This window comes from Macaca mulatta, chromosome 2 (assembly GCF_049350105.2).
Source record: "Macaca mulatta isolate MMU2019108-1 chromosome 2, T2T-MMU8v2.0, whole genome shotgun sequence".
In the NCBI taxonomy this organism is placed as follows: Eukaryota; Metazoa; Chordata; class Mammalia; order Primates; family Cercopithecidae; genus Macaca; species Macaca mulatta.
Window position 1 is genome coordinate 110344984 of NC_133407.1, and position 26225 is coordinate 110371208.

At 48.8% G+C, this 26225-nt stretch overlaps 3 protein-coding genes and 1 long non-coding RNA gene across 19 annotated transcripts in view; 2 read left to right on the forward strand and 2 right to left on the reverse strand.

Annotated features, from left to right (window-relative positions):
- Window positions 1-4626, forward strand: part of NBEAL2 (neurobeachin like 2) — a 29484-nt gene extending 24858 nt beyond the window's left edge. For all 4 annotated transcript variants that reach the window (XM_015131107.3, XM_015131110.3, XM_015131108.3 and 1 more), the window contains 15 exons: window positions 37-177; window positions 345-475; window positions 594-703; window positions 802-919; window positions 1021-1118; window positions 1189-1305; window positions 1928-2017; window positions 2104-2213; window positions 2388-2560; window positions 2665-2759; window positions 2978-3094; window positions 3191-3349; window positions 3428-3576; window positions 3914-4049; window positions 4144-4626. In XM_015131107.3, the coding sequence (XP_014986593.2) occupies window positions 37-177; window positions 345-475; window positions 594-703; window positions 802-919; window positions 1021-1118; window positions 1189-1305; window positions 1928-2017; window positions 2104-2213; window positions 2388-2560; window positions 2665-2759; window positions 2978-3094; window positions 3191-3349; window positions 3428-3576; window positions 3914-4049; window positions 4144-4245 (1846 nt within the window). In that variant the 3' untranslated portion in view covers window positions 4246-4626. The remainder of the gene's footprint in view (window positions 1-36; window positions 178-344; window positions 476-593; window positions 704-801; window positions 920-1020; window positions 1119-1188; window positions 1306-1927; window positions 2018-2103; window positions 2214-2387; window positions 2561-2664; window positions 2760-2977; window positions 3095-3190; window positions 3350-3427; window positions 3577-3913; window positions 4050-4143) is intronic.
- A 1821-nt stretch (window positions 4627-6447) lies between these two features.
- LOC114676342 (death domain-containing membrane protein NRADD-like) lies at window positions 6448-8356 on the forward strand. Its single transcript, XM_077994108.1, is given in 5 exon segments — window positions 6448-6490; window positions 7223-7334; window positions 7336-7407; window positions 7519-7661; window positions 7729-8356. Coding segments are annotated over 5 exon segments (705 nt in total). The 3' UTR covers window positions 8064-8356.
- A 3568-nt stretch (window positions 8357-11924) lies between these two features.
- SETD2 (SET domain containing 2, histone lysine methyltransferase) overlaps window positions 11925-26225 on the reverse strand; it is a 154847-nt gene continuing 140546 nt past the window's right edge. For all 13 annotated transcript variants that reach the window (XR_013413845.1, XR_003727278.2, XR_013413847.1 and 10 more), the window contains 3 exons: window positions 15243-15323; window positions 13131-13232; window positions 11925-12744 (listed from right to left, as the gene is read on the reverse strand). Coding sequence is in view for 9 of the 13 variants with exons in the window: in XM_028844063.2 (XP_028699896.2) it covers window positions 12583-12744; window positions 13131-13232; window positions 15243-15323 (345 nt within the window). In the remaining 4 variants the exon portion in view is untranslated. The remainder of the gene's footprint in view (window positions 12745-13130; window positions 13233-15242; window positions 15324-26225) is intronic.
- Window positions 17766-18949, reverse strand: LOC144339177 (uncharacterized). The gene is made up of 2 exons (XR_013413900.1): window positions 18808-18949; window positions 17766-18628 (listed from the first exon to the last, which is right to left on the reverse strand). It is a non-coding gene; the product is annotated as an uncharacterized LOC144339177 (long non-coding RNA).

Below are 26225 nucleotides of genomic sequence, written 5' to 3' on the forward strand. Positions count from 1 at the left end.
GAGGGCTTCTGCTGACATGTCCAACTGTGGCCCCAGGTATGAAAGCTTTGAGGACCCAGCGGGGACCATTGACAAGTTCCACTATGGCACCCACTACTCCAATGCAGCAGGCGTGATGCACTACCTTATCCGCGTGGAGCCCTTCACCTCCCTGCACGTCCAGCTGCAGAGTGGCCGGTACAGCCCAGGGGCTGGTGGGCAGACTAGGGGGCAGACAAGGGGAGGAGGCTGGTCCTCCCCACATCCTGGGCCCACCCTTGGCTCCCTTCTTCCCTCCAGCCACAGCATCTCCCTCCCTGTTCCCATTCTCCACACCTCACCTTGGCCCCATGCCCCTCCCCCAGCTTTGACTGCTCCGACCGGCAGTTCCACTCAGTGGCAGCAGCCTGGCAGGCACGCCTGGAGAGCCCCGCCGATGTGAAGGAGCTCATCCCAGAATTCTTCTACTTTCCTGACTTCCTGGAGAACCAGAACGGTAGGCGTGAGGTGCTGGCACTGGAGCAGGCAGGTGTGGGGATGGAGAGCAGATGGTGGAGTGGCCAGGGGGCAGTTGGGATGGACAGGGAGACAGCTGACGCAGTCCTTTGTGCCAGGTTTTGACCTGGGCTGTCTCCAGCTGACCAACGAGAAGGTGGGCGATGTAGTGCTGCCCCCGTGGGCCAGCTCTCCTGAGGACTTCATCCAGCAGCACCGCCAGGCTCTGGTGAGGAAGCAACCACAGGCAAATGGCAGGCAGCCGGGGTTCTGAAGGTCATGGGGGGTCAGCCGTCCCTGCACTGATTGCTGCCTCCCTACTCCCAGGAGTCGGAGTATGTGTCTGCCCACCTGCACGAGTGGATCGACCTCATCTTTGGCTACAAGCAGCGGGGGCCAGCTGCCGAGGAGGCCCTCAATGTCTTCTATTACTGCACCTATGAGGGTGGGCAGTGTGCTGGACTCTAGTCGGGGCCAGGACAAAATCAGGAGGGGTGGATGCAGAGGGCACGTGGGGAGCCCTGACTGCTCTGCCTACCTTCCCAGGGGCTGTAGACCTGGACCATGTGACAGATGAGCGGGAACGGAAGGCTCTGGAGGGTATTATCAGCAACTTTGGGCAGACTCCCTGTCAGCTGCTGAAGGTAAAGCCAGCTTAGAGGATAGTGGCCAGGGATGCCCACGCCATGGTGCTGACCAGCCACTTGCCCACAGGAGCCACATCCAACTCGGCTCTCAGCTGAGGAAGCAGCCCATCGCCTTGCACGCCTGGACACTAACTCACCTAGCATCTTCCAGCACCTGGACCAACTCAAGGCATTCTTTGCAGAGGTGAGAGGAAGACAGGACCTCAACTTTATATTATGTGAAATGGGTTTAACCCCACTGCCCTTACCAACCACTTGGGGCAGATGGGAACCCTAATCAAGGTCACTGATTTCAAAGCACCTTAGAAAATGAGCTAAACATGGGAAGAGTATGGGGGCAGGAGGGGTGCTCTTCTCATCAGGGCCAGGATAAAGTGTTGACTCACCTAACAAGCTCTGAAAGCCTTAGGGAGATCAGGAGGGAGGAGATCTGTCCTTGGACCCCTTCCATCGCCTTCCTAGGCAGGAACATTCCTGAATGTTGCCCCCAGGCCTGACTTTTTTTTAGGTTTCCCTCTCTTCCTGCCTTTGGGCTAGGGGGACAAGGAATAACAGGGTGGGAGGACCAAGGTTGAAACTAAGCGTGATACTCTGGAAGCACCTTCCATGTCTGTCCCAGCTTCTCACCCACTTTCTGAGATGCCCTCCTAAAGTCTCTGCCTGTTGCTTGGAGGGACCTCTGCATCTGTGATACCTACTCCGTGACCCCTGGGGACTGAGGGTAAAGGAAGGGATGATGCTTCAGGGAGAAGATAGTGTAATCTGATAGTACTCAGGCATAGCTAGGCCTGCCCTTGTCCCTGCAGGTCGTCAGTGATGGTGTACCCCTGGTGCTAGCTCTGGTCCCCCACCGGCAGCCCCACTCCTTCATCACCCAGGGTTCCCCAGACCTGTTGGTAAGTGCATTGTGCAGAGCCCTAGCTCAGCTCCACTCCCCCTCTGCCTCTGCCACAAACCCATCTCTGCCCCCTCCTGCCTTCAGGTGACCGTGAGTGCCAGTGGGCTGCTGGGTACCCATAGCTGGTTGCCCTATGACCGCAACATAAGCAACTACTTCAGCTTCAGCAAAGACCCCACCATGGGCAGCCACAAGTAGGACAGAGGGCTGTGGGTGGGGTGGGCTACAAATGCTCTGCACCCTGAATTATTCCTCTCCCTAATCAGAATGTAGGCCAGCTGCAGGGGAAAGGTCTGACCAGGCTCCCTGAGGGCCTGGGTCTCTTCCATGTGGCCTGGCCTCACTTGTCATCCCCCTCACTGGGTCAGGACGCAGCGACTGCTGAGTGGCCCATGGGTGCCAGACAGTGGTGTGAGCGGACAAGCACTGGCAGTGGCCCCTGACGGAAAGCTGCTATTCAGCGGTGGCCACTGGGATGGCAGCCTGCGAGTGACTGCACTATCCCGTGGCAAGCTGTTGAGCCAGCTCAGCCGCCACCTTGGTATGAACAGCCTTGGAGGCACGCAGGTATGGGGCCGGGTTCTGAGGCTGGCCGGGGTGGATGTGATTCCTCCATTTTGCCTGTACCCTCCCCTTCCCGTGCAGATGTAGTAACCTGCCTTGCACTGGACACCTGTGGCATCTACCTCATCTCAGGCTCCCGGGACACCACATGCATGGTGTGGCGGCTCCTGCATCAGGTGTGCCTGATGGGCAGCTCTGTGGGGTCCCCATAGCCCAGACCTACAGCCCATCCATCCCTCGGTGGCCTTCCGGTCCTGCCCTCCTGTCTTTCCCTTCCCTTTGCTACCATGAGCAAGTCTGGGGTTCCATGACCCTCCAGCTCTCTAGTCTTGGACAAGGCCTTCGTTTCCTGAGCCTCAGGGGCCAGTCCTAAGCCAACCCTGGTCATCCACAGGGTGGTCTGTCAGTAGGCCTGGCACCAAAGCCTGTGCAGGTCCTGTATGGGCATGGGGCTGCAGTGAGCTGTGTGGCCATCAACACTGAACTTGACATGGCTGTGTCTGGATCTGAGGTGTGTGTATGCATGTGCCCTGGGGAGGGTGAGTTTGCTGGGCAATCCCCCTGGAGCCCAGATTCCTGCCCAGGACCCTAAGTTGCCTTCCTGCAGGATGGAGCTGTGATCATACACACTGTACGCCGTGGCCAGTTTGTGGCAGCACTACAGCCTCCGAGTGCCTCAGTGCCTGGACCTATTTTCCACCTGGCATTGGGGTCCGAAGGCCAGATTGTGGTACAGAGCTCAGCGTGGGAACGTCCTGGGGCCCAGGTATGGGGAAGGGGTACCCAGCAAAGATGGAGGGGCAGTTGGGATCCTGTCCTTGCTGACACTCCCTGCTTCCTCCAGGTCACCTACTCCTTGCACCTGTATTCGGTCAATGGGAAGTTGCGGGCTTCACTGCCCCTGGCAGAGCAGCCTACAGCCCTGACGGTGACAGAGGACTTTGTGTTGCTGGGCACCGCCCAGTGCGCCCTGCACATCCTCCAACTAAACACGTAAGCCACCCCCCCCATTTATGGGTTCATGGCCCCTGAAGGTTGTGGTCATTGGTGTAGAATAAAGCGGGGGGGATTCCCCCTAGGAATCCACACACCATACATGTTTGTGGGCACATATTTCAAGGTTTGTTACCTGTCCCCTCATCTTCCCATAGGGAGGTCTTGCCCTGGGCCTCGGCTTAGCCACAGTTGTGAGAGATTTCTTTGTGTATAAAAGGTTCAATTTAGCCATCCTTAAAATGAGGACAGAGAGGGTATATGGGATAAGGGATATCTGCTGGTCGCAAAGCCCCCTTGCAGTCGCAAGCTGGTGTATATCCCCTCTCCCTTCCAGACTGCTCCCGGCCGCGCCTCCCCTGCCCATGAAGGTGGCCATCCGCAGCGTGGCCGTGACCAAGGAGCGCAGCCACGTGCTGGTGGGCCTGGAGGACGGCAAGCTCATCGTGGTGGGCGCCGGGCAGCCTTCTGAGGTGAGGATGGGGCGAGGGTGGGGAGGCCCCTCGAACGGGGCGGGGCGCAGCGCGGCGGTCCCAGCTGACCCTACTCAACCCTTACGCCCACCAGGTGCGCAGCAGCCAGTTCGCGCGGAAGCTGTGGCGGTCCGCGCGGCGGATCTCCCAGGTGTCCTCGGGAGAGACGGAATACAACCCTGCTGAGGCGCGCTGAACCTGGCCAGTCCGGCTGCTCGGGCCCCGCCCCCGACGGGCTTGGCCCGGAAGGCCCCGCCCAGAAGTCGACGGGAACACCCCGGGGTGGGCCGCCCAGGGGGTGGGCGGGGCCCCACCCTGCCCAGCTCAGGGATTGGCGGGCGATGTTACTCCCTCAGGGATTGGCGGGCGGAAGTCCTGCCCCTCGCCGGCTGAGGGGCGGCCCTGAGAGTCAGCGCTGGCGTCTGCGGCCGTAGCAGCACTTTTTGCACAGTCTGGGTCGGGGTTCCCCGGCTTCCAAGTCCCGGTTTCGTCAGAGCACGAGGGCCGCCTGTGGCCTTAATTCCTAACGGCGGCCCCGGTTCTCCCTTATCGGCAATAAACCTGGCCTAGTTTTGTAGCTGCTCTGTCTCCGACTGTGCGTGCGCGCGCGGTGTCTCGGGTCGCGGTCTCAGTCTGGCCTGGCTCGCGTTCCCTTGGCCCGTGACCCCCTCTGGGCTCACTCGCCCCCCTCCGCGTGGCCGTCGCTGAACTGGGGCCTCAGTTTCCCCGGCCGTGCAGCCCCTGCCCCACATCTCGCCCCGGCTCGTGGTTTCCCCAAGATTTCATCTCTTCATCCGGTCGCCCTCGCACGCCATTCGTCCAAGACCGCAACCCGGCCAGGCGTCCCGCAAGCGCGTTTGCATTCCTTCGCCGGGCGGGGGCGACAACACCTGAGGCCGCGCCCCTCCAGCTTGGCCCTGCCCCCTCATTGTCTTGCCTACTTCTTGGGCCGCCCTGTAGCGCTGCTGTGGTCGCGAGGTTGGGGTTGGGGGCCAGAACCACCCCAGAGACTCCACGTTGTCTTCTCGGAGGGCTCGGTCGTGCCCTGCTGAGTGGATCCATCCTGGCGGCCACCGGTCAGGAGGAGTTAGGGGCAGAGCCCTTGCTGAGTGGAGGGAGCCGGGGGCTGCCTCTCTGTCCCCCATCTCCAGACTCGTGATCCTGCAGGTGTTGTGTGTGCTGGTGTCGGCGTGTGCATGAGAAGTCAGGGTGGTGTGGGTGTGCAGGGTGGTTGCATTGTGTGTGCGTATTCGTGGGCCTGGAGACGGATGGGAGGTGGGACGGGTTCCGTCCCCGCTGCTCAGAGTGGGCTGGGCGGAAGCCAGGCCTGTCTGCTGCTGCGTCCTGGTCACAAGCCCATCGACCATCCAGGATCTTGCAGGGTCCCTTAATGTAAGTGACACAAATGTACACACCCCACATGTGGCAAGGGCCACCAGGTCGCACACACTTGGCCACAGCACTGTGTTGCTGACTTAGCCATACACATGGGGACATGGTGTGGGATAGACTGGTACCCAGTATGTGGTGGTGGATACTGGGGAGTTGGAGGGCCTTCCCGGGTGTCTCCTCCATTCCTTGTCTCCAGGCAAGCTCTCCTTAGTCTAGACGAGGAGCTTCTCTTCCTCAAACCTTAGGAAGTGGGTCCCATCAGATTCAGCCCTATAGGATCCAGGTAGGACTGAGTAGTCCTATCCTTTGAGTCTTAGGCCCTCTCTGAATTTCTGGATGAAGCAGGATCAACTAGGGGATCTCTGGGCCCGTATCCTCCATTCCCTTGCTGAACCCACCAAGTTAGCATTCCACCCAGTTCCTGATCAGGAGAGGGCTGGACACTGACCCTTGAGGAAGGACTGCGAGCATGGTCACTGCAGAAAGTCCTCCTGCCTTGGGGCTTCAGGATGTTGGGTTCCTGAGCTATAGCTGAAAAGCCTGGCAGTGAGCCTCCCACTGGCCAGTACGTCTCTCCAGCCTGGTTCTGGCTAAGATGGAGCTAGAAGGCATGTCTCCCCTATCCTCCCTACCATCCCTGGACTCAGACCAAGTGTTTCGCAACATCTTTGAGACAGGGTGGTTTCCAACCTGTTTTCCATCCTGAATTGTACCTGACACTTCTAACTTTGGCCAGCTGGGACCACCTCTGTCACCTCCACCCCATCTGACACAGGAGGAAACTGGTCCAGCGCTAGAGTGAATCAGGTTGAAGTGAGAAAAGGGGGACAGACTACCCCAAGGGACTGCCAACGTCAGGCCTGGAGATTTCCCCCATATTCCTCCTGCACACAGCCCTTTTTGGACTGAGAGAAGCAGCTCCCAGCTCCCCTGCCTGGGGGCTGCCTAAAACTCTCTAACCTCTTCTCCAAGAAACAGCCCCAGGGAGCATTACCCACTAACAGCCATGCTTCACAACTCTAGCCACAGCAAAGGCCTGGCCTATGTGGGTAAGCATCCCTTGATTCAGATCATGGGCACCAGGCAGGATGAGAGGTACCCCAAGTGGGTAGGTCACACCCAAGTCCAGCCATAGGTTCTGGAGTCTCTCAGATCCTGTGTACCCTGACTGCACTAGATCGGGAGGACAAGTCGCTTCCAGGCAGAAGAAAGCAACAACACTTCCTTTCCAGTTCAGCTTTATTTTGCAAAAATTTACAAGGCCTCCTTTGCACAGAGATGCTTGTGGGGACCACATGAATCAATGTGCCCTCACAGTCCAGACTTAGTGGCAGAGACAGGACACAAGTGCCGTGGTAGACAGTGCCATGGTCTTTCTTCCTGTGCCCTGGATAATTGGATTAAAAAAAATTGGATTTAGTGCTGTGGTAGACAGGAGTGCAAATGGACCCCCAAAAGGAAGAGATCGAGGAAGTCTTCCCAGAGTAGAAGATTTTTGCCAGTATGCCAGATGGAGAACGGAGATTGGCAAGAGCAGAAGTCTGGAAGGTTATGAGAACAGGGTAGGAAGGACAAGGTGTCCAGAGTGGTAAGCAAAGGGGAAGTAGATGAAAATGGAAAAATAGGCCAGACAGCTCCTGATGCTGTGGTATAAGCTTTTGACTCTACATAGTAGGGACCACTGGCTTCAAACCTTTTCGGCAACAAAGTTTAGGTGAGGCTACCTAGGGACCCTAGCCTTGGTTCCTTGCTCCTGACCTGATCTGTCTTTTCTTCCACAGGTAAGATCCTGAGGAGGCAGGAGAGGGACAGGGAAGGAGTATGGGTAGGGGCAGGGGGAGCCCTGTACCCCAATACTTCCCCTTTCCTCCTGGAGCCTCCAGTGTCTCAGGCGCATCATCCCAGTCTACTGTACCCTCCTGGCCACTGTGGTCCTCGGTCTGCTTGCCTATGTGGCCTTCAAGTGGTAGGTGGTCTGGGCACTGCCTTGTGGCACCCCCTTCCCTGTCTGGACTCCCAACCAATTCCCTGTCTTGAAGGTGGGGGCAGGTCGGTAGGTCTCCCTTTCTCCCCACAGCTGGCGCTCACATAGACAAAGACAGCAGCTGGCCAAAGCTCGAACTGCAGAGCTGGGAGGTCTCAACAAGGACCAGATGCATGGGGATAGCAGTGTCTTCCTGGACTCTCCTAGCAGTCTGGAACCCTGTGCCTCCAACCAGGGTGAGCCCCTTTCCCAGAACTGCCTCACCACCCAGCCCTTGTGTGGTCCTCATATCTCCTGCCTCAGGACCACATCCTGAGTTTGGGTGCCAACTTTACCTTGATCTCCCTCGGCAGCACCAGGAGAAAGTGGAGCAGCTGCTAGAGGTGTCAGTTGAAACTGACAAGGGCTGGCGGGGACTGGCAGACCATCTGGGCTACCAGGCTGAGGCTGTAGAAATCATGGCCCAAGGCCAGGTGCGAGCCTACACACTGCTGAGGGACTGGGCTATCCAAGAAGGCAGTGGCGCCACCCACAAGGTGCTAGAGAATGCCCTGGTTGCCATGGGCCAGGAAGATGTGGTCCAGGTCCTGGGACCCCAAGCTGAGGGCTGCTCTGTGGCATTAGTGCTGCCTCCATAGCCTGGCTCCTCGGAGCCTGCTCTGGTGCTCCCGTACCCCCATCTCATGTATCCCTTCATGGGCTTCCTGGGGTTGCTGGGCTCAGCCTGCTCTGTTCTGGAGAAGAAAACCGAAGATCCAGCCACCATTCACTTCCCCTCACCCACCCATCCCCTCCAGAAGAGGCCCCAGGATATGGCAGGGAAGTGGGCAGTGAGGAGTGGTCCTGCCCTTTGGATCCCTACTCCACCTCCTCTTAAGCCTCAGCTGGTTTTGCTACTTATGTAACCCGTATTAAAGGTGGTTCGGACTTTTCCGCTGGCTCTATCTGGCTCCTTGGGCCTGTGAGACAGCTGGGTGGGTGGCTATGAGGGAGAGGCCCAGAAAAGGGCTGGGGGTCCCTAGGCTGTGGGAGGGCCCTCTCTAAGCAGCACCTGGGATGGCAGGGACTGTGATCCTATAGAAGATGCATGGGCTCTGGAGGCACAGATCAGAGTTCATATCCTGCGCCTACCATTTGCTGGCTTTATCCTGTTTGGAAGCTTTTTTACCTTGCTGATTATTTTACCTTGGTATTTTATCAACTTCCTTAGCTGGAGAACAGTAAGTTTAGGTGACACTTTCAGTAGTTTCCCCCACACCTAAGACTCCCAGGTTGGTGCTGAGGGACCCCGGGTTTGAGATCATTTTCCTGACTTGTTCTGTGAGCAGCACCAAGGGGAGGCTGGAGGCCTGTTCCTCTAGACAGGAGGCAAGAAGCAGGTTGGTCCTGAGCAGTTAATTACCAAGGGCCTCAGGTCACCTCTAGATAAGAAAAAAGAAAACACTCTTTACAAGACCTGAACTCAGGACAAGGCATTCCAAATGTACTTCCACATCTGCTCATGTGGTTGCTGCACACACCAAGAACAGGTGGGTCTCCTGGGCAGCTCAGGACAAGGCAGGTGCAGCCAAGTCCATGCATATGCACTCCATGCATATGCCCACCCCAAAGGGTAGAGGCAGGTAGGTTGGCACAGTAAGTGCCTTTTGAAGAAGGTGCTATAAAAGACAAGCCCTGCCTAGGAAGAAACAATGCCTACTATCCTGGCATCTACCAGCATAAGTAGGCTTCAGAGGCACAGCCGTCCAAACTCAGAAGACATGGGTTCCAGTCATGGTCTAGTGGGGCCCAAGGTAGATCCTGTCCCTCTGCTGACACGAGATGCAACTGAGATTGACTACTCTGTGAGTACCAAGCTCATCAGACTGCTGCTACTGCTACCCTCAGAAATAGTTGACCAGGGCTGCTTAACACTCCGTAAATCTTACCCTTAAACTAAGGAAGAACCGGAAGTTTATAGCCACCTTCCTCCACAGATGACCTTAGGGCAATAACCCTGAAGAACCAGGAGAGGAAGCAGGGAAGATACGCACCAGCTGTTGGAGACATCATAAGCTGGAGCTTTGGGTCAAAACCATGCATTTGATTTGGTTGCAAGCAGCAGTGCATGTGGTTGTACCCCTGCACTGCAAACCCACTGAAAAGAGAAATGCCCCCTTTCAATGTGCTTAAGCACATTAACTAAAATATTCTCTGTAACAGACATAATTCCAAGACGTTAGGAGGGTTGAGCAAATTACAATCTGTGCATGTGATATAACAATATGCTTTAGCCCGGGCACGGTGACTCGTGCCTGTAATCCCAGCACTTTGGAAGGCCAAGGGGAGTGGATCACCTGAGGTCAGGAGTTCGAGACTAGCCTGACCAACATGGAGAAACCCCGTCTCTACTAAAAATACAAAATTAGCTGGGTATGGTAGTGCATGCCTGTAATCCCAGCTACTAGGGAGGCTGAGGCAGGAGAATCGCTTGAACCTGGGAGGCAGAGGTCACAGTGAGCCGAGATCATGCCACTGCACTCCAGCCTGGAGAACAAGAGCGAAACTCCGTCTCAAAAAAAAAAAAAAAAAAAAAAAAAAAAGCCGGGCGCGGTGGCTCAAGCCTGTAATCCCAGCACTTTGGGAGGCCGAGACGGGCGGATCACGAGGTCAGGAGATCGAGACCATCCTGGCTAACCTGGTGAAACCCTGTCTCTACTAAAAAATACAAAAAACTAGCCGGGCGAGGTGGCGGGCACCTGTAGTCCCAGCTACTTGGGAGGCTGAGGCAGGAGAATGGCGTGAACCCGGGAGGCGGAGCTTGCAGTGAGCTGAGATCCGGTCACTGCACTCCAGCCTGGGCGGCAGAGCGAGACTCTGTCTCAAAAAAAAAAAAAAAAAAAAAAAGGGGGGGGGCTTAAAACAGTTTTGAAGGCTGCAGTATCATGAGAAAACAATAGCATGTCTAAGTTTAAAATAAGGATTTTCCCCTCTTTTAACACTTCCTTTAATACAAGGATATTAAAAGAGTTACTAAACCTCTCTGACCCTTAGTTTTCCTCATCATAGTGCCAATTCCTGTGCCTCAGGACTGTGACCACAACCTGAGCTCTAAGTGCTCAGCACAGTGCCTAGCAGGCAGTGACTGCTCTAATTGCTACTCACCCTGCCAAAGATTTGGCAGGCCACAACCTGACCTGACCTCAAGAACACTGCTGCAGCTGGGCGCGGTGGCTCACGCCTGTAATCCCAGCACTTTGGGAGGCCGAGGCGGGCGGATCACGAGGTCAGGAGATCGAGACCATCCTGGCTAACACGGTGAAACCCCGTCTCTACTAAAAATGCAAAAAATTAGCCGGGCGAGGTGGCGGGCGCCTGTAGTCCCAGCTACTTGGGAGGCTGAGGCAGGAGAATGGCGTGAACCCGGGAGGCGGAGCTTGCAGTGAGCCGAGATTGCGCCACTGCACTCCAGCCTGGGCGACTAAGCGAGACTCTGTCTCAAAAAAAAAAAAAAAAAAAAAAAAAAAACAACACTGCTGCAGTGGGCAGAATAACCCTGGTGAGAAACAGGCGGGACCAACCTTTTTGCAAAGATGGGCCCCAGTCTGTCCTGAAGCCCCGTCTTTCTCACTGCCTAGATAACTGATCCAGCAAGTAGGAGAGAGGTCTCTCACGAAGCCCTGCATCTTCCTGGAAATGTTCACTATCATCATAACCTGTGTACTATACCTCTTTTATAGGGGTCCTATTCTGTCCTCTAGTGTCCAACCCCAGTGTTAGGGAGCACAGTTGGAAGCTAGGGAACCCAAACATCAAATGAGCATTTCAAACCATGTGTCGCAACACTTTGGGATTCAAAAGCAGGAGCATTACTTGAGGCCAGGAAGTCAGACCAGCTTGGGTAACACAGCAAGACCCTGCGTCTCTACAAAAAAATTTTTTTAAATATTAGCTAGTAGTCCTAGCTACTCCAGAGGCTGAGGCAAGAAGATTGCTTGGGCCCAAGAGTTCAGGGATGCAATGAGCTATGATCACACCACTACACTCCAGCCTGGGCAACAGAGCGAGACCCTGTCTCTGCCCCAAAAAAAAGCATTCCAGTGGGCTTAGAAAAATCAAGTCCATGGGGGGAAAAGATTTCAATGCTTCTCTCCACCCAGGAGAAAGTATCAAGGGAGACAATAAATTTGCCTTTCTCTTGACTGATGATTAACCAAAATAAAGAAGCCTAGTGCCAAAGATGCCCTAGATGCTGCTTCTTTTGCTCTGGAATGCATGTGCAAATTGACCCAATGCCTGAGCACAGTCATAAGATCCCAAGCCTATAAGTGTCAGTCACCTGGCAAACGTCTGCCTAAGTCAGAGTAGGACCTGTGGAGAATGAACAAGTCCTGTAATAAAATACAATCACAGGGATTAACCTTGGACTTCACACATCTAAGGCCACTATCTCTCCTTTTTCCAGTGATATCATTACACACAAATATGCTCAATTAACTTTTAGGGAACACACATGCCAATTTCTTTAATTGATTTTATTTTTTTACATAAAAAGTTCAGTAAAAATTGGATAAAGTAAAGTGATTTTAAGCAGTAAATCATTCTTATCAACATAGCACAAGGCTGGCCAAAACCACAAGGCAGCCTGCTTTGGAATATTTACATGATAACAAATTAAACCTTGCAGGAGAACTTAAACTGTCCTTACAAAGTCTTCCTGTGATCCTAGCATGTAGAGGCTAAAAGCAAAACGAAAACCAAACAAAAACCAGGAAAAAACAAATTATTTTCAATATATTCACATATACATTAAAATATAATACAGATCATCAGGGTAAAGGGTTGTGGGTGGGGATGCGCATGGGTCTGTGCGCTGACAGCACCGCCAAGGAGGAGACCCAGGTTTAAGAGTGGAGTCAGGTCTGGCCAGGGTCTTTTCTAAGCCCTTGCACCTCTGATGGCTTCTAACCACATGCCAACAGCTCACAACTAGGTAATCACTTGTAGATGGAGTTCATTTTTGTGGCCTTCGGTTGACATCTTCAGGGTTGAATTCCCCAGGGTGATGTGTCATCAGTAGCACAGTGCTGACAGGGGTGGGACAGAAAGGCCCACAGGATTTCCTCTCCCTAGAGTCTGTCTTACCTGACCACCCATCCTCCCACCCTGGCCCAACAGTCACTCTAACTCAGTGTCCTCTTTGGGTTTGTAAACAGCCCCAAACTTCTGCATGTACTTCTTAATGTACTCCTTGGTTTTGTGTTTCACATTCTCATTGCACTCCAGGTCCTCAGGATTCTTACAGTACTTCAGCTCCTTATTCATAACACCGTGAGTCAGCTGTCCAGGGCACAGGAAGAGAGACCACAGCCACCAATCAGAGCAGAAACGATTTGAGGGGGAGGACAGGGGTGGTAATCCAGCCTGCTGCTTCAGGGCCCTTCTCACCAAGACAGGAAGTTAATAAGGGGGTAGATGTTGGGGCAGACTGGTGCTAGGATCACCAGAAAGGATAAGCTGAGCTCTGAAAATTTCTTAGAGAACTACTGCTCTCATGTAAGGGTGTGCATCCCTCCCCAAATCTCCCCTCCCCGTTCCTGGGTCCCCAGCCCTGACATCTGACAAGAAGAAAAAAAAAAAACTTTCTATGATGAAAAGGGCTTCTTAGAAAGTACACAGTTTGCCCAGAACGTTGCCTGGTGGGCTACCAAAAGCAAGGGGAGTACCTTGCGAGCCAGATGTTTAAAGTCTTCAGTTGTGGTAATTCTTCCCACTTTACAGTCAGGTTTCCGGTAAGGGTTCAGGCACTGGACGATGAACTGGGACATCTGCAGGCAAAGAAAAAAGAACACATTGCTCAACAGTCCAGAGAGGGCGAGGAGTTGTACTGAGGAAATAACTAGAAAAGGTAGTGAGTAAAGCCAGCCAATCCTTTCTCCCTCAGGTTGGCTGGTTTGGACAGTGGAATACTAGTAAGCCAGTAAGATCTGAAAAAAGGATACGGGCTCAGCCTGAGAGGGAAAGAGCTCCCCTGGATGGACTAAGCAAGGCTTAAAGGAGGCTGGAGGGACTCAACAGCATGACTTCAATGTCGACTCCTTCAGCAGCCCCAGGTTTCAGCCAATGAATTTTGTGTCCTCAGCATAAAGACAGTAGCTAGGTTCTCTGGGCCCTAGAGGCAAGGCAGGGCACAGCAGGTGTTCCAGAGCTTCTGTGAGGCTTAGCAACCCCAGGAACCACAGGAATTTTGTCATTGAAGGGTACTCAGATTCTTTAAGTGGTCATACCACAGCATGTGAAGCAGATCAAGCATGATATGACAGCCAGCAAAGGAAAACCTGGGCAGAATCATTTTCATTCCATCACTTACTATGTCCTCCCTGGGCTGTCTAAGTATGGTCTGTCCTACCCAGGTGCTCCCAAACACTCTAGGAATAGGACCTTCAGAGGTATTTGTGGTGCTAAGATCACAGAGGACAAAGAGAATAAAGAGGCCAGTCACAGCTATTTCATCAGAGAGCACTCTGAACAAGGTCTACCCATGACTAAAATTCAGTGAGCCTTCAGGTGTTCAAAGAACAAGGCTATATATCACAAGGGTAGGCACTAAAGAAACAGCTGCTGGTTGAATGAGCTGAAATACCAATATGTTCACAAAGGGATCATAAGAAACTGAACTTTATCCCTGGATAAGCCTTTTAACTCAAGGTTTTTCTGGGGTTTCCTGGCCTCCAAACTCTCTTCCTTCAGTCTATCCCCTCAAACACAGACAGGGATTTCATTACCCCCTGCTTAAAATCCTGCAATGGTTCCCGATAACCCACAGACACATAGTTCCTATAGGAAGAAGCACAATACCATTCCACCTCATTTTCAACAGCCCTCCCATACCTTGTGCTATAGCCCATCGGGCCACTTACAACTCCCTGGAAGGGAAGATGCTCTCTTGCCTCTCTACATTCTATTGACATAAGTTAGGTCCCCTGCTGATCCATCTGGCCAATTCCTACCCCTGATTCAAGCGCCCTTCCTGACAGCCTGGATTGTGACTCCCAGCCCTAATATGGCAAAATTTTCACACAGCTGCCGTTACTTATTTACAGGTCTGTTTCTTCCAAAACACTACAAGCCCCTTCAATGAATGAAGATTGGAGTTGAGAATCTAGATGCTATGAGGCAGACAAGTTTAGCGTCTTGAGGCTGGTAAGACACACTTCTGGTAGCATAAAGAGGAGTAGCATTCTCCCAAGCCCTGGAAAATTAGGCAGCTACCAAATGAGATATTACAGAAACAGAAGTGGACTTTGAGACAGAAGGCCTGAGTTCAAATCTTTTGTCTAGAACTTGCCTTCTCTGAACCTTGAGTTCTTTCACCTGAATAAGAGGAAAGGCAATCTGTCTTGCCTACCTCAAGGGCTGTTGTGGGGACAAAATGAGTCAATGGGTAACCAGTTGAAATGAGTCAATGCTTAACCAGTTGAAAAAGGCCACACCTCTTTCACATAACAACTAAGTCAAATCATAGAGGCAAGAGGAATACCCAAAGACAAGGCAGCCTACCACTACATACAGCTTTCTTTTGCCATAGATGCTACAGAAGGCCAACAGTCAAACAAGCAAATGTGGTCTGAGACTTGGCTCCTGTCAAGCCAAGAAAAGATGGCTGAGGAGTTTTCAGTGGGAAAAGCAGCACTTCAGCAAGGCACACACACACAAGGAACACCTTGTGTTCCTGCCTATCTTGGGGCAAGAGAGATATTCGACATACTTAGGACAAGAAAGGAAAGGGTTCAGATTTAAGCCTGAGGTGCTTAGTGCTTACATCCACCAAACCTTACCTCTTTTCTGAATACTTCTTTGCTTTTCTTTGCTAGTTCACTGGAGGTGTCTGCTTCTGCTGTCTTGGGCTTTTTCGAAGTCTAAAAATGGAGGAGAAAACACAGCAGTGCTGGTATGAGAAGTCAGTTTAGTGACGCCCTACTGTCCCAGAACCCTCCTTTCTTTCCCCTAGCAGGGATACCTGATTCTTGGTATTAGAATCCATTTAGAGGCCCTGACTCAGGTACAAGGCCTGGAGTCAACCTGGCTATTATGTTTCAAATCCTGTTATATGGTTTGGTTCTCCTTCTTATAAGTTAAGTTCCAATTCTCTACCCTAAGTCAAAGCTACAACTTTGATATAGCCACATATTTCAGAGTCACTCATGACCCTGTTCTGGGTTCAGCTCCCTGAACTATCAAGCGAGGCCTGCACAAAACAAGCTCCATCTCTCCCACCTCTGACATTCTAGGATTCCAGGATAGAGGCAAAACACTCTGTTCTGAAGACTCTTAAATACTCATCACCTTTCCTCCAAAGGTGAAGTTGGCTAGACTGTAGAAGACAGTCTGAGGATGCAAGAGAGGCTCCTTGCAGGTTGGTACCTTCAGTTTAGGAACAGAAAGATTAAGGAATTATCACAATATTAGGGGGCAGGTGATGAGGGTCATCAAAGCCAGTGAACAGATAAGTAGACAATGACACAGAAGATACTCTGTGTCCCCAAGCTGGCAAGATAATGACAAACCCAGGAACATTCCTTCCAGCACTGCTAGAGGGAGGCTTCCAACTTCCCTCTAACTAGGTACTGCACCAGGAGGTGATGAGTTGGAAGCTCTGCTATTCAGAGTACCTGTCATGCAGGCCATCTCCCCAAACCTTTGCCCACCACTAGCCATCAGGCCCCTTCCCAGTAAATGTGCTTTTCCATTGAAAATAATAATTATGAGTATTCCCCTCCAAATATAAGTTACTTCATAATGGATCTAGAAGCTAGAGTTGATATTATAGGTACTTCACGCTTTTTTGTTAGGGGCACAGGGCAGAATAATTTTCCTGCTCCCCACCCATCTCCTGGTTCTGTTTCTTCCATTTCCATAAACAATATGAAGGCTCTGGTTCTAAAGCAGCTGGACTAGCTCCAGAGAAAGGTGGCACTCCCTTGGCTTTAGGTTGTTACAAATCAGCTTTCTCTGCTGTGTCATAAAAGCTTTACGTATTTTCCATTTTTCCAATTTCTTCATGTAGCTGTATGGGGAGATTAGGGGGTAGAGTAAAACGAACATAAAGATCCAATTTGTCTTTTTAAGAAAACAAAATTAAGCAAAAATAATACTATTAATATAAGTTAAGTCTATTTTCAAGTGTTTTGCTTTGGGATTTTATTTTTTTCCCAGTTGTACAGGGTATGAGTATGCTCCACAGTAAGACCTTAGGTAGTAAGGGATCAAGAATTATTTGAAACTTCAACACATCCCCAGCTGTTCTCTTGTAGCTCTCAGAGGTGAGCAGCAACAGAAATGAGTACAGAAAGCCCCTGCAGGTCTGACAGCTATCTCAAAGATCTGGGTCTTATGGAAGAAGCCAGGCTCTAAGTGAGGGTACTATGTAAATAGAAATGTCCTGTTTCACTCTGGATAGGGTATGCATTCACAAAGCTAAATGAACCCAAAGCATTGTTAATAGATTTATAATTTAACCCCTGACTTGGTGAGGTTGGCAGTGGGGTGGCCTTTAAAAACAGTTATAGAATACAATCCACTGAGCTCTGTCTAGGAGCTTTCTTGGTCCTCCTGAGTGCCGAGCAATTGGGATCAAGAAAGGAAATAAAATGAGGGGTCTCCAGACTTACATCATGGAAATCATGAACCAAAATGAAATACTCTTGAGAGTACTGAAATTCACGAAACCCTCTCTTCATGGTCTGTGGTTTGCAAATGGCATGGGAAATAATTTCAGAAACTGACTAACATTTACTCAAATCCAAGGCCAAGCAAAGTAACCAGAGTCAGAGTTGAGGATAGCACTTGTTATTGACATAAACAACCTTAGGACCCCCCACTCCAAAAAAGTCCCATTTAAAAATTTAGCAGGTAAGGCTGGGCGCGGTGGCTCACGCCTGTAATCCTAGCACTTTGGGAGGCCGAGGCAGGTGTATCACGAGGTCAAGAGATCAAGACCATCCTGGCCAAAATGGAGACAGAGCGTTTCTGTCTCCAAAAAAAGAAAAAAAAAATTAGCAGGTGGGGCGCAGTGACTCATGCCTGTAATCCCAGTACTTTGGGAGGCCAAGATGGGGAGATCGCTTGAGCCCAGGAATTCAAGACCAGCGTCTCCATAAAAAAATTTAAAAATTAGCTGGGCATGGTGGCTGTGCCCGTGGTCCCAGTTACTTGGGAGGTTGAGGTTGGAGAATTGTGTCAGCCTAGGAGGTTGAGGCTGCAGTGAGCTGTGATCATGCTACTGCACTCCAGCCTGGGCAACAAAGCAAAACGCTGTCTCCAAAAAGAAAAAAAGCACTTTTAAGGAAACCACCAGAGAACAGGGTGGGGGCTTTGATACATAAAAAAGCGAAGTGCTTCCAGATCCTCAGCAATAAACAATAATCAGTTTGCTTTTTCTCTATTTTGGCTTATACAGAGTATCAGGCAAAGTTTCTGGTGGAAATCTATGTGAGGCAGTGGACAGTTACGAGTACACAATGAAATGAGCAGGCAAAGGGCCTGGTAGAAAGCCAGAGCTTACTGCCTTTAGAAGATGACCCTGCTGTCAGCCTTCATCTGTGGCACATCTGGATTCCTAGGAAATCTGTTCTGATTATGACAAGGCAGGCCTGAGTACCTTTATATTACCCAAGGTGAAGCTTGAGCCCTTCTGGATTAGTTGGCAATGGCCTTAAGCTTATTGGGCAGTTCTGGTAACCAACCATACACAGGCTGTGTAACACAATAGAATCATTCTTTATTATAAATATTGACATGACTATGTCACAAAGCCCATGTGACTTGGAACCAAGAGGGTATGGCTTGAGTTGCAGAAATGAGTCCTGACAAAGGCAGAGCAGGACATACTCAGCTAATGCTTCTCTCTCTCTGTATTTAATTACTGTTTAGAGGGCCGGGCGCAGTGGCTCATGCCTGTAATCCTAGCATTTTGGGAGGCTGAGGCGGGTGGATCATGAGGTCAGGAGTTCAAGACCAGCCTGGCCAAGATGATGAAACCCCATCTCTACTAAAAAATACAAAAGTTAGGCCGGGCGCAGTGGCTCAAGCCTGTAATCCCAGCACTTTGGGAGGCCGAGATGGGCGGATCACAAGGTCAGGAGATCGAGACCATCCTGGCTAACACGGCAAAACCCCGTCTCTACTAAAAACACAAAAAATTAGCCAGGCGAGGTGGCGGCGCCTGTGGTCCCAGCTACTCGGGAGGCTGAGGCAGGAGAATGGCGGGAACCCGGGAGGCGGAGCTTGCAGTGAGCTGAGATCTGGCCACTGCACTCCAGCCTGGGCGACAGAGCGAGACTCCGTCTCAAAAAAAAGAAAAAAAAAAAAATACAAAAGTTAGCCAGGTGCGGTGGTGGGCACCTGTAATCCCAGCTACTCAGGAGGCTGCGGCAGGAGAATCGCTTTAACCTGGGAGGCGGAGTCTGTAGTGAGCCGAGATCAGGCCACTGCACTCCAGCCTGGGTGACAAAGCGATACTCCGTCTCAAAAAAAAAAAAAAAAATCTGTTTAGAACATAAAACGTAAATCATCCACTAAGGAACTACATCTTTTGTGGCAGCATGAATCCAGAAGCAGGAGAAGAAGCTGAGTCATCATAAACACTATACACACAATTCAACCTAAGCTCTGCAGCACATGAACCTGTGCATGTTACTTTTTAAAAGGTTAAGATCTTTGAAAATAGTAAAAACTTAGTACAAATGATGTTCTGCATCCATAGGGCAGCCATGGATAGAAAATATTTTAAAAATACAATAAAAATAATACAAACAAGAACTGATTATAAAAAACCCCAATACAGTATAACCATTATTTACATAGCATTTACATTGTATTGGGTATTATACGCAACACAGAGGTAATTTACAGCATATGGGAGGACGTGTGTAGGTGACATACAAACACTATGCCCTTTTATAAGGGACTTGAGCATCCTTAGACTTTGGCATCCATGATGGGATGTCTTGAAATCAATCCCCTATGGATACAGTGTGACAACTGTAATGTGTCTCAAGGTATTCTTCTTTTGATTTTACTTGGGATCCTTTAGGCTTCAGGAATCTGGATGCCTATGTCCCTCTCTCAAGATGGGAAATTTTCAACATTATTTATTTCTTAAACAAATTTTATATAGGCTGGATGTGGTGGCTCAGGCCTATAATCCCAGCACTTTGGGAGGCCAAGGCGAGCAGATCACGTGAGATCAGGAGTTCGACATCAGCCTGGCCAAAAAAGCAAAACCCCATCTCTACTAAAAATACAAAAGGGCCAGGCGTGATGACTCACGCCTATAATCCCAGCACTTTGGGAGGCTGAGGTGCACGGATCACGAGGTCAGAAGACCAAGACCAGCCTGGCTAACACGGTGAAACTCTGTCTCTAATAAAAATACGAAAAATTAGCCAGGTATGGTGGCGGGTGCCTGTAATCCCAGCTACTCGGGAGGCTGAGGCAGCAGAATTGCTTGAACCTGGGAGGCAGAGGTTGCAGTGAGCCGAGATTGCGCCATGGCACTCCAGCCTGGGTGACAGAGTGAAACTCCTTCTCAAAACAAACAAACAAACAAATTAGCTGGGCCTGGTGGTGCACGCCTGTAATCCCAGCTAACTGGGAGGCTGAGGCATGCGAAATGCTTGAACCCAGGAGGCAAAGGCTGCATTGAGACGAGATCACACCACTGCACTCCAGCCTGGGCGACAGAGCAAGACCCTGTTTGAAAAATACATTGGCTCTTGATGCCACTTCTCTGCAACTCCCTCAATGCAACAAATACTCTAAAACTACTATTTTAACATAACATAGTTAGAGGAGATCTACTATACCTTATGACTGTTAATTAAAAGCCAGTTTATTTACTGCTGCCTCAATTGTGCAAGTAGTAATAATTCAGGTCAGAGGTGCTCAAAGGGAAGATTTGATTTTACACTTTACACTTACCACCACTTTACACTTATCTTGATGGTGAGTACAAGACAATGAAGGGAACAACAATGGACAGAAAAGAGAAAAGGAACAGTCTCACAATGTTTAGTCTCATTTTGAGATAGAGCGAGACTCCATCTCAAAAAAAAAAAAAAAAAAAAAAAGGATTAGTGCCTGGGCTAGGAAGTAACTGCAAATGGGTATGAGAGGTCTTACTGGGAAGAGGAAAATGTTCTAAAACCAGATTATGGTAATGGCTGCATAATTTGGTAAATTTACTAAAAGCTATTAAATTGTAAATCTAAAGCAACTAGATTTTATACTAGGTTTATTGTGTCAATATTGCTGCTGCTGCTGCTGGTGTGTGTGTTTTTTTTTTTTTTTTTTTTTTTGAGACAGTCTCGCTCTTGTTGCCCAGGCTGGAGTGCAATGGCGTGATCTTGGCTCACTGCAACCTCTGCCTCCCTGGTTCACCTCATTCTCCTGCCTCAGCCTTCCAAGTACCTGGAACTACAGGTGGCCATCGCCACGCCCAGATAATTTTTTTTTTTTTTTTTTTTTTTGAGATGGAGTCTCACTCTGTCGCCCAGGCTAGAGTGCAGTGGCCGGTTCTCAGCTCACTGAAAGCTCCGCCTCCCGGGTTCATGCCATTCTCCTGCCTCAGCCTCCCAAGTAGCTGGGACTACAGGTGCCCGCCACCACGCCCAGCTAGTTTTTTGTATTTTTTTTTAGTAGAGACAGGGTTTCACCGTGTTAGCCAGGATGGTCTCAATCTCCTGACCTCGTGATCCACCCGTCTCGGCCTCCCAAAGTGCTGGGATTACAGGCTTGAGCCACTGCGCCCGGCCTGTATTTTTTTTTTTTTGGTAGAGTCAGGGTTTCACCATGTTAGCCAGGATGCTTTAAAAAAAAAAAAAAAAAAAAAAAAAAGCTTGTCCAGACTTGTGCTTCTGGTCATGACAGATTAACTGTTAAATGAATTAGCCCTCTCAGAGTTAAAAATTGGAAAACTAGACAAAATACATGAAAAAGGCAGTTTGCACACACTGGACATTAAGCAGCACTAAACTATGATCCTAAGACAAGGGACAAAATGAGGTAAGCTAACAATTCGCAGAGCTCACAGAAGGCTGGGAAACATGTGAGCTTCCACCAGCTAAAGTGAAGAGATCTCCATTAGATAACCTGTGGCATTCAATGGAGATCTCAGACAGGCGATGACTTAGGAGATACCCTACAGAAAAAATTACTCTTCACTCAACCCAACAAAGATTAAGAACAGCCTCTAGGCCGGGCGCGGTGGCTCAAGCCTGTAATCCCAGCACTTTGGGAGGCCGAGATGGGTGGATCACGAGGTCAGGAGATCGAGACCATCCTGGCTAACACGGTGAAACCCCGTCTCTACTAAGAAATACAAAAAACTAGCCGGGCGAGGTGGCGGGCGCCTGTAGTCCCAGCTACTCAGGAGGCTGAGGCCGGAGAATGGCGTGAACCCGGGAGGCAGAGCTTGCAGTGAGCTGAGATCCGGCCACTGCACTCCAGCCTGGGCTACAGAGCGAGACTCCGTCTCAAAAAAAAAAAAAAAAAAAAAAAAAAAAGAACAGCCTCTAAAAAATCAAGGTGATCCACAAGTAACTTGACTATCAGAACAAACTCAACATTCTTTAATGGAAAGTAACAAAATTTTGAAACTCAACAATGTAACAGTCACAATGTCCAGTGTTCAACTGAAAATAGCAGGCGATTATTTAAAAGTTATTATAAATCTTCACAGTTATGAAAGAAAACATGAACACAGTGAAGAAATTAAAACTACTGGGCCAAAGGGACAGACAAGCACAGGTGGCACCATGTTCCTGACTGCCCTCCCCAACCACAGTACCATTCCTGGTGGCAGTAGATTGGTCATCTGGAGAACCACTACTGGCTGAGCATGCCCTACCTGACCACGGGGCAGGAGTATGGCCACACTGCAGTGCACAGGGCAGAGGACTTTGGGGCCATGAAGACAGCCAACACTTCCAGTTTCCCCTCACATAGATTTGTTGTAGACCAGCTCGACCACCTCAGTGTCACCAAGAAATGGTTCTAACCCTGAGCTATCAAACTCCCCCAAACTTTTATTTGTATTTTTCTTTTGGAGACAATGTCTCACTCTGTCACCAGGCTGGAGTGCAGTGGCATGATCTTGGCTCACTGTAGCCTCGACCTCTGGGGCTTGGGTGATTCTCCCACCTCAGCCCCCCAAACAGCTGGGACTACGCATGTGCACCAAAATGCCTGGCTAATTTTTAAAAAAACTTTTATAATAGTTTTGCTTTGGCATCCCAAGGTGTTAGGATTATGGAGGTGTGAGCCACTGCGTCCAGCTACCCTTCAATCTTGTAGATCACAGGGCTGCCCTGTCTTTATCTGGTCGTGGAACTAAAACTGTAGCTTCTATAAAAATGTAAGCCTTTGGACCAGAAACTTATTAAAACATACAAATATAAAACAAAACAAAATAAAAAATAAAACACAAATATGAGTATAGTGGTCTGCATATAGAATACCTGGGACTCTAACCACTCTAATACTTAAAAATATAATCACTGTCCTATTGTGTTTCTTGTCTCTTTAACCTGACAGGAAGATACCAGGGATTTCCTGGGGGAACACATGGTATAAAATGTATTTTGAAAAAAGCTACAATAAAGCTACAAACTATGATTTGGAGGTACCTGCTTAAGTATGAGATACTTGATAGGGGCTTTATCATGCAAAGTTAGTTTGCTTAAATGCCTACACTTAAATGCAGTTTTTCAGTTAAACATATTCCTAAAAATAACATTTTATTCTGGGACTTGACTACAAAAAGCAGACATTTAAATTAAGTAAAAATGGCCGGGTGCAATGGCACACGCCTGTAATCCCAGCACTTTGGGAAGCCCAGATGGGCAGATCAATTGAGGTCAGGAGATTGAGACTAGCCTGGCCAACAGGGCAAAACCCCATAAAAATACAAAAATTAGCTGGGCTTGGTAGCAGGCGCCTGTAATCCCAGCTACTCGGGAGGCTGAGGCAGGAGAATCGCTTAAACCTGGGAAGCGGAGGTTGCAGTGAGCTGATATCGCACCACCGAACTCCAGCCTGGACAACACAGTGAGACCCTGTCTCGAAAAAAGAATAAAATAAAATGAAAAATGAAAAATACAATGAAGTGAGAGCACTGTTTAAAATAAAAAAGTAATTAAAACTATTAAAAATAAGCAAATTAAAATTTGAGAGCAGAAAAATATAACTGAAATTTAAAAATGAATCAATGGATGAGCTTAGCTAATTCAATACAGAAGGTAAATCAGTGAACTTTAAAAAGAGGGCAACAGAAACCATGCAAACTGAAGCATAGGGAGAAAAGAGCTGAAAAAAGTTTGACAGAGATGTGGTGCTCTGTGAGACAGTATCAAGCGGTTTAACAACATGTATATAATTGGAGTCCCAGGAAAAGGGACAATGGTATAAAAAGATATATTTGAAAAAATTTCCATATTTGATGAAAACTACCAATCATGAATCTAAAATGTACAAGAATCAAAGCAGATTAAACACAAAGAAAACAAAACCAAAGTATATAATAAACCACTAAAAACTGTTTATAAAAGACAAAATCAAGATATATGGGGGAAAAAGATAATTATATTTTTATTATAAACTATTATTAAAAAATGGAAACATCTTTTAAGTGTTGAAAGGAAAAAAATATAAATTTAGAATTCCATATCCACTGAAAGTATCTGTCATAATAAACCTGCACATGGATGTTTTTAATAGCTTTATTTATAATTGCCAAAAGTTGGAAGCAACCAAGATGTCCTTCAGTAAGTGAATGATAAATAAACTGCGGTACACTCAGACATTCAGTGCTAAAAGGAAATGAGCTATCAGGCCATGAAAAGACATGGTAGAAGCCTCAATGCATATTGCTAAGTGAATGAAGCCAATCTGAAAAGGCTACCTACTGTAGCTAACTACTGGAAAAAGCAAAACTAAGAAGACCGTAAAGAGATCAGTGGTTGCCAGGAACCGGGAAAGAGAGATGAGGAAAGAAGGCATGATGAATAAGAAGCAGTTCAAAAGGTTTTTAGGGCAGTGAAACTATTCTGTATGTTACTATGATGCTATATAGATGACACAATACCTTTGTTAAAACCCACAAATGTACAATACCAAGAATGAATCCTAATGTAAATTATGGACTTTGGGTGGTAATAATGTGTCATAGTAGATTCATCAATTGTAACAAATGTACCACTCTGGTGCTTTGATGTTGACAGAAAGGGAAGCTTGTGCATGTGCAGGGGGTATATGGAAACTCTCCGTACTTCCTGTTCAATTTTGCTATGCCAAAATAGAACTAAAATTGCTTTAAAAATAAAGACTATGGCCGGGCACGGTGGCTCACGCCTGTAATCCCAGCACTGGGAGGCCAAGGCGGGCAGATCACAAGGTCAGGAGATCGAGACCATCCTGGCTAACACAGTGAAACCCCGTCTCTACTAAAAAATACAAAAAATTAGCCGGGTATAGTGGTGGGCGCCAGTAGTCCCAGCTACTTGGGAGGCTGAGGCAGGAGAATGGCGTGAACCCGGGAGGCGGAGCTTGCAGTGAGCCGAGATCATGCCACTGCAGTCCAGCCTGGGCAACAGAGCAAGACTCCATCTCAAAAAAAAAAAAAAAAAAAACAAAAAAAAACCACTACTTTTTAAAAAGTGGTAAGATAAATACCTTTCTTCAGACAAAAGCTGACAAAATGCATCAACAGTAGATCTGAAATACTAGAAATGTTAAAGGAAATTCTTTAGGTTAAAGGAAAACGATTCCAGACGGAAATTCAAATCTACACGAGAGAATGAAGTGCTGGAAATGGTAAATATGTGGGTAAATACAGGACTTAATGGTAGATTGTGATAAGATAAATATGCATACTGTAAACCTTACAATACTGTTTTTCAAATGTGTAGGTCTCAAGATCCCTTTATACTTTTAAAACACTGAGGACTGCAAAGAGCTTTTATTCATATGGGTTATAGCTATCAAAATTTTTCATATTAGAAATTAAGTTAAACTGAGAAAAAAATCAAGCATTATTTTAAAATAACATTAGCAAATCTATTATATAACAATAATATAATTTTTTGTGAAAAATAACTGTTTTCCAAAACTAAAGCACTTCAGTTAAGAGTGGCAGCTTTACATTTTGGAAATCACTTTTAACAACTCACTTAGAATATAGCTGAAGTCTCACTGCCTTCTGCATTAAAATATGTCATGTGCTCCCTGGAAAATTCCATGGCATATTTGTGAATGTACCAAATGTGACAGAGGAATGTAATGTTTTCATATTATTATTAAAACAGCTTTGGCCGGGCGCGGTGGCTCAAGCCTGTAATCCCAGCACTTTGGGAGGCCGAGGCAGGTGGATCACGAGGTCAGGAGATCGAGACTATCCTGGCTAACATGGTGAAACCCCGTCTCTACTAAAAATACAAAAAACTAGCCGGGCGTGGTGGCGGGCGCCTGTAGTCTCAGCTACTTGGGAGGCTGAGGCCGGAGAATGGCGTGAACCCGGGAGGCGGAGCTTGCAGTGAGCCGAGATCACGCCACTGCACTCCAGCCTGGGAGACACAGCGAGACTCCGTCTCAAAAACAAAAAACAAAAAACAAAAAAAAAACAGCTTTGACCTTGTGGCTCCCTTGAAAGGGTCTTAGGAACCCGAGGGGTCCCCATACCAAACATTTTGAGAATCACTGTCTTAAAACAACCACCAAGAAGTAAAGCAGGCCAGGTGTGAGCTTGGTAGCTCACACCTGTAATC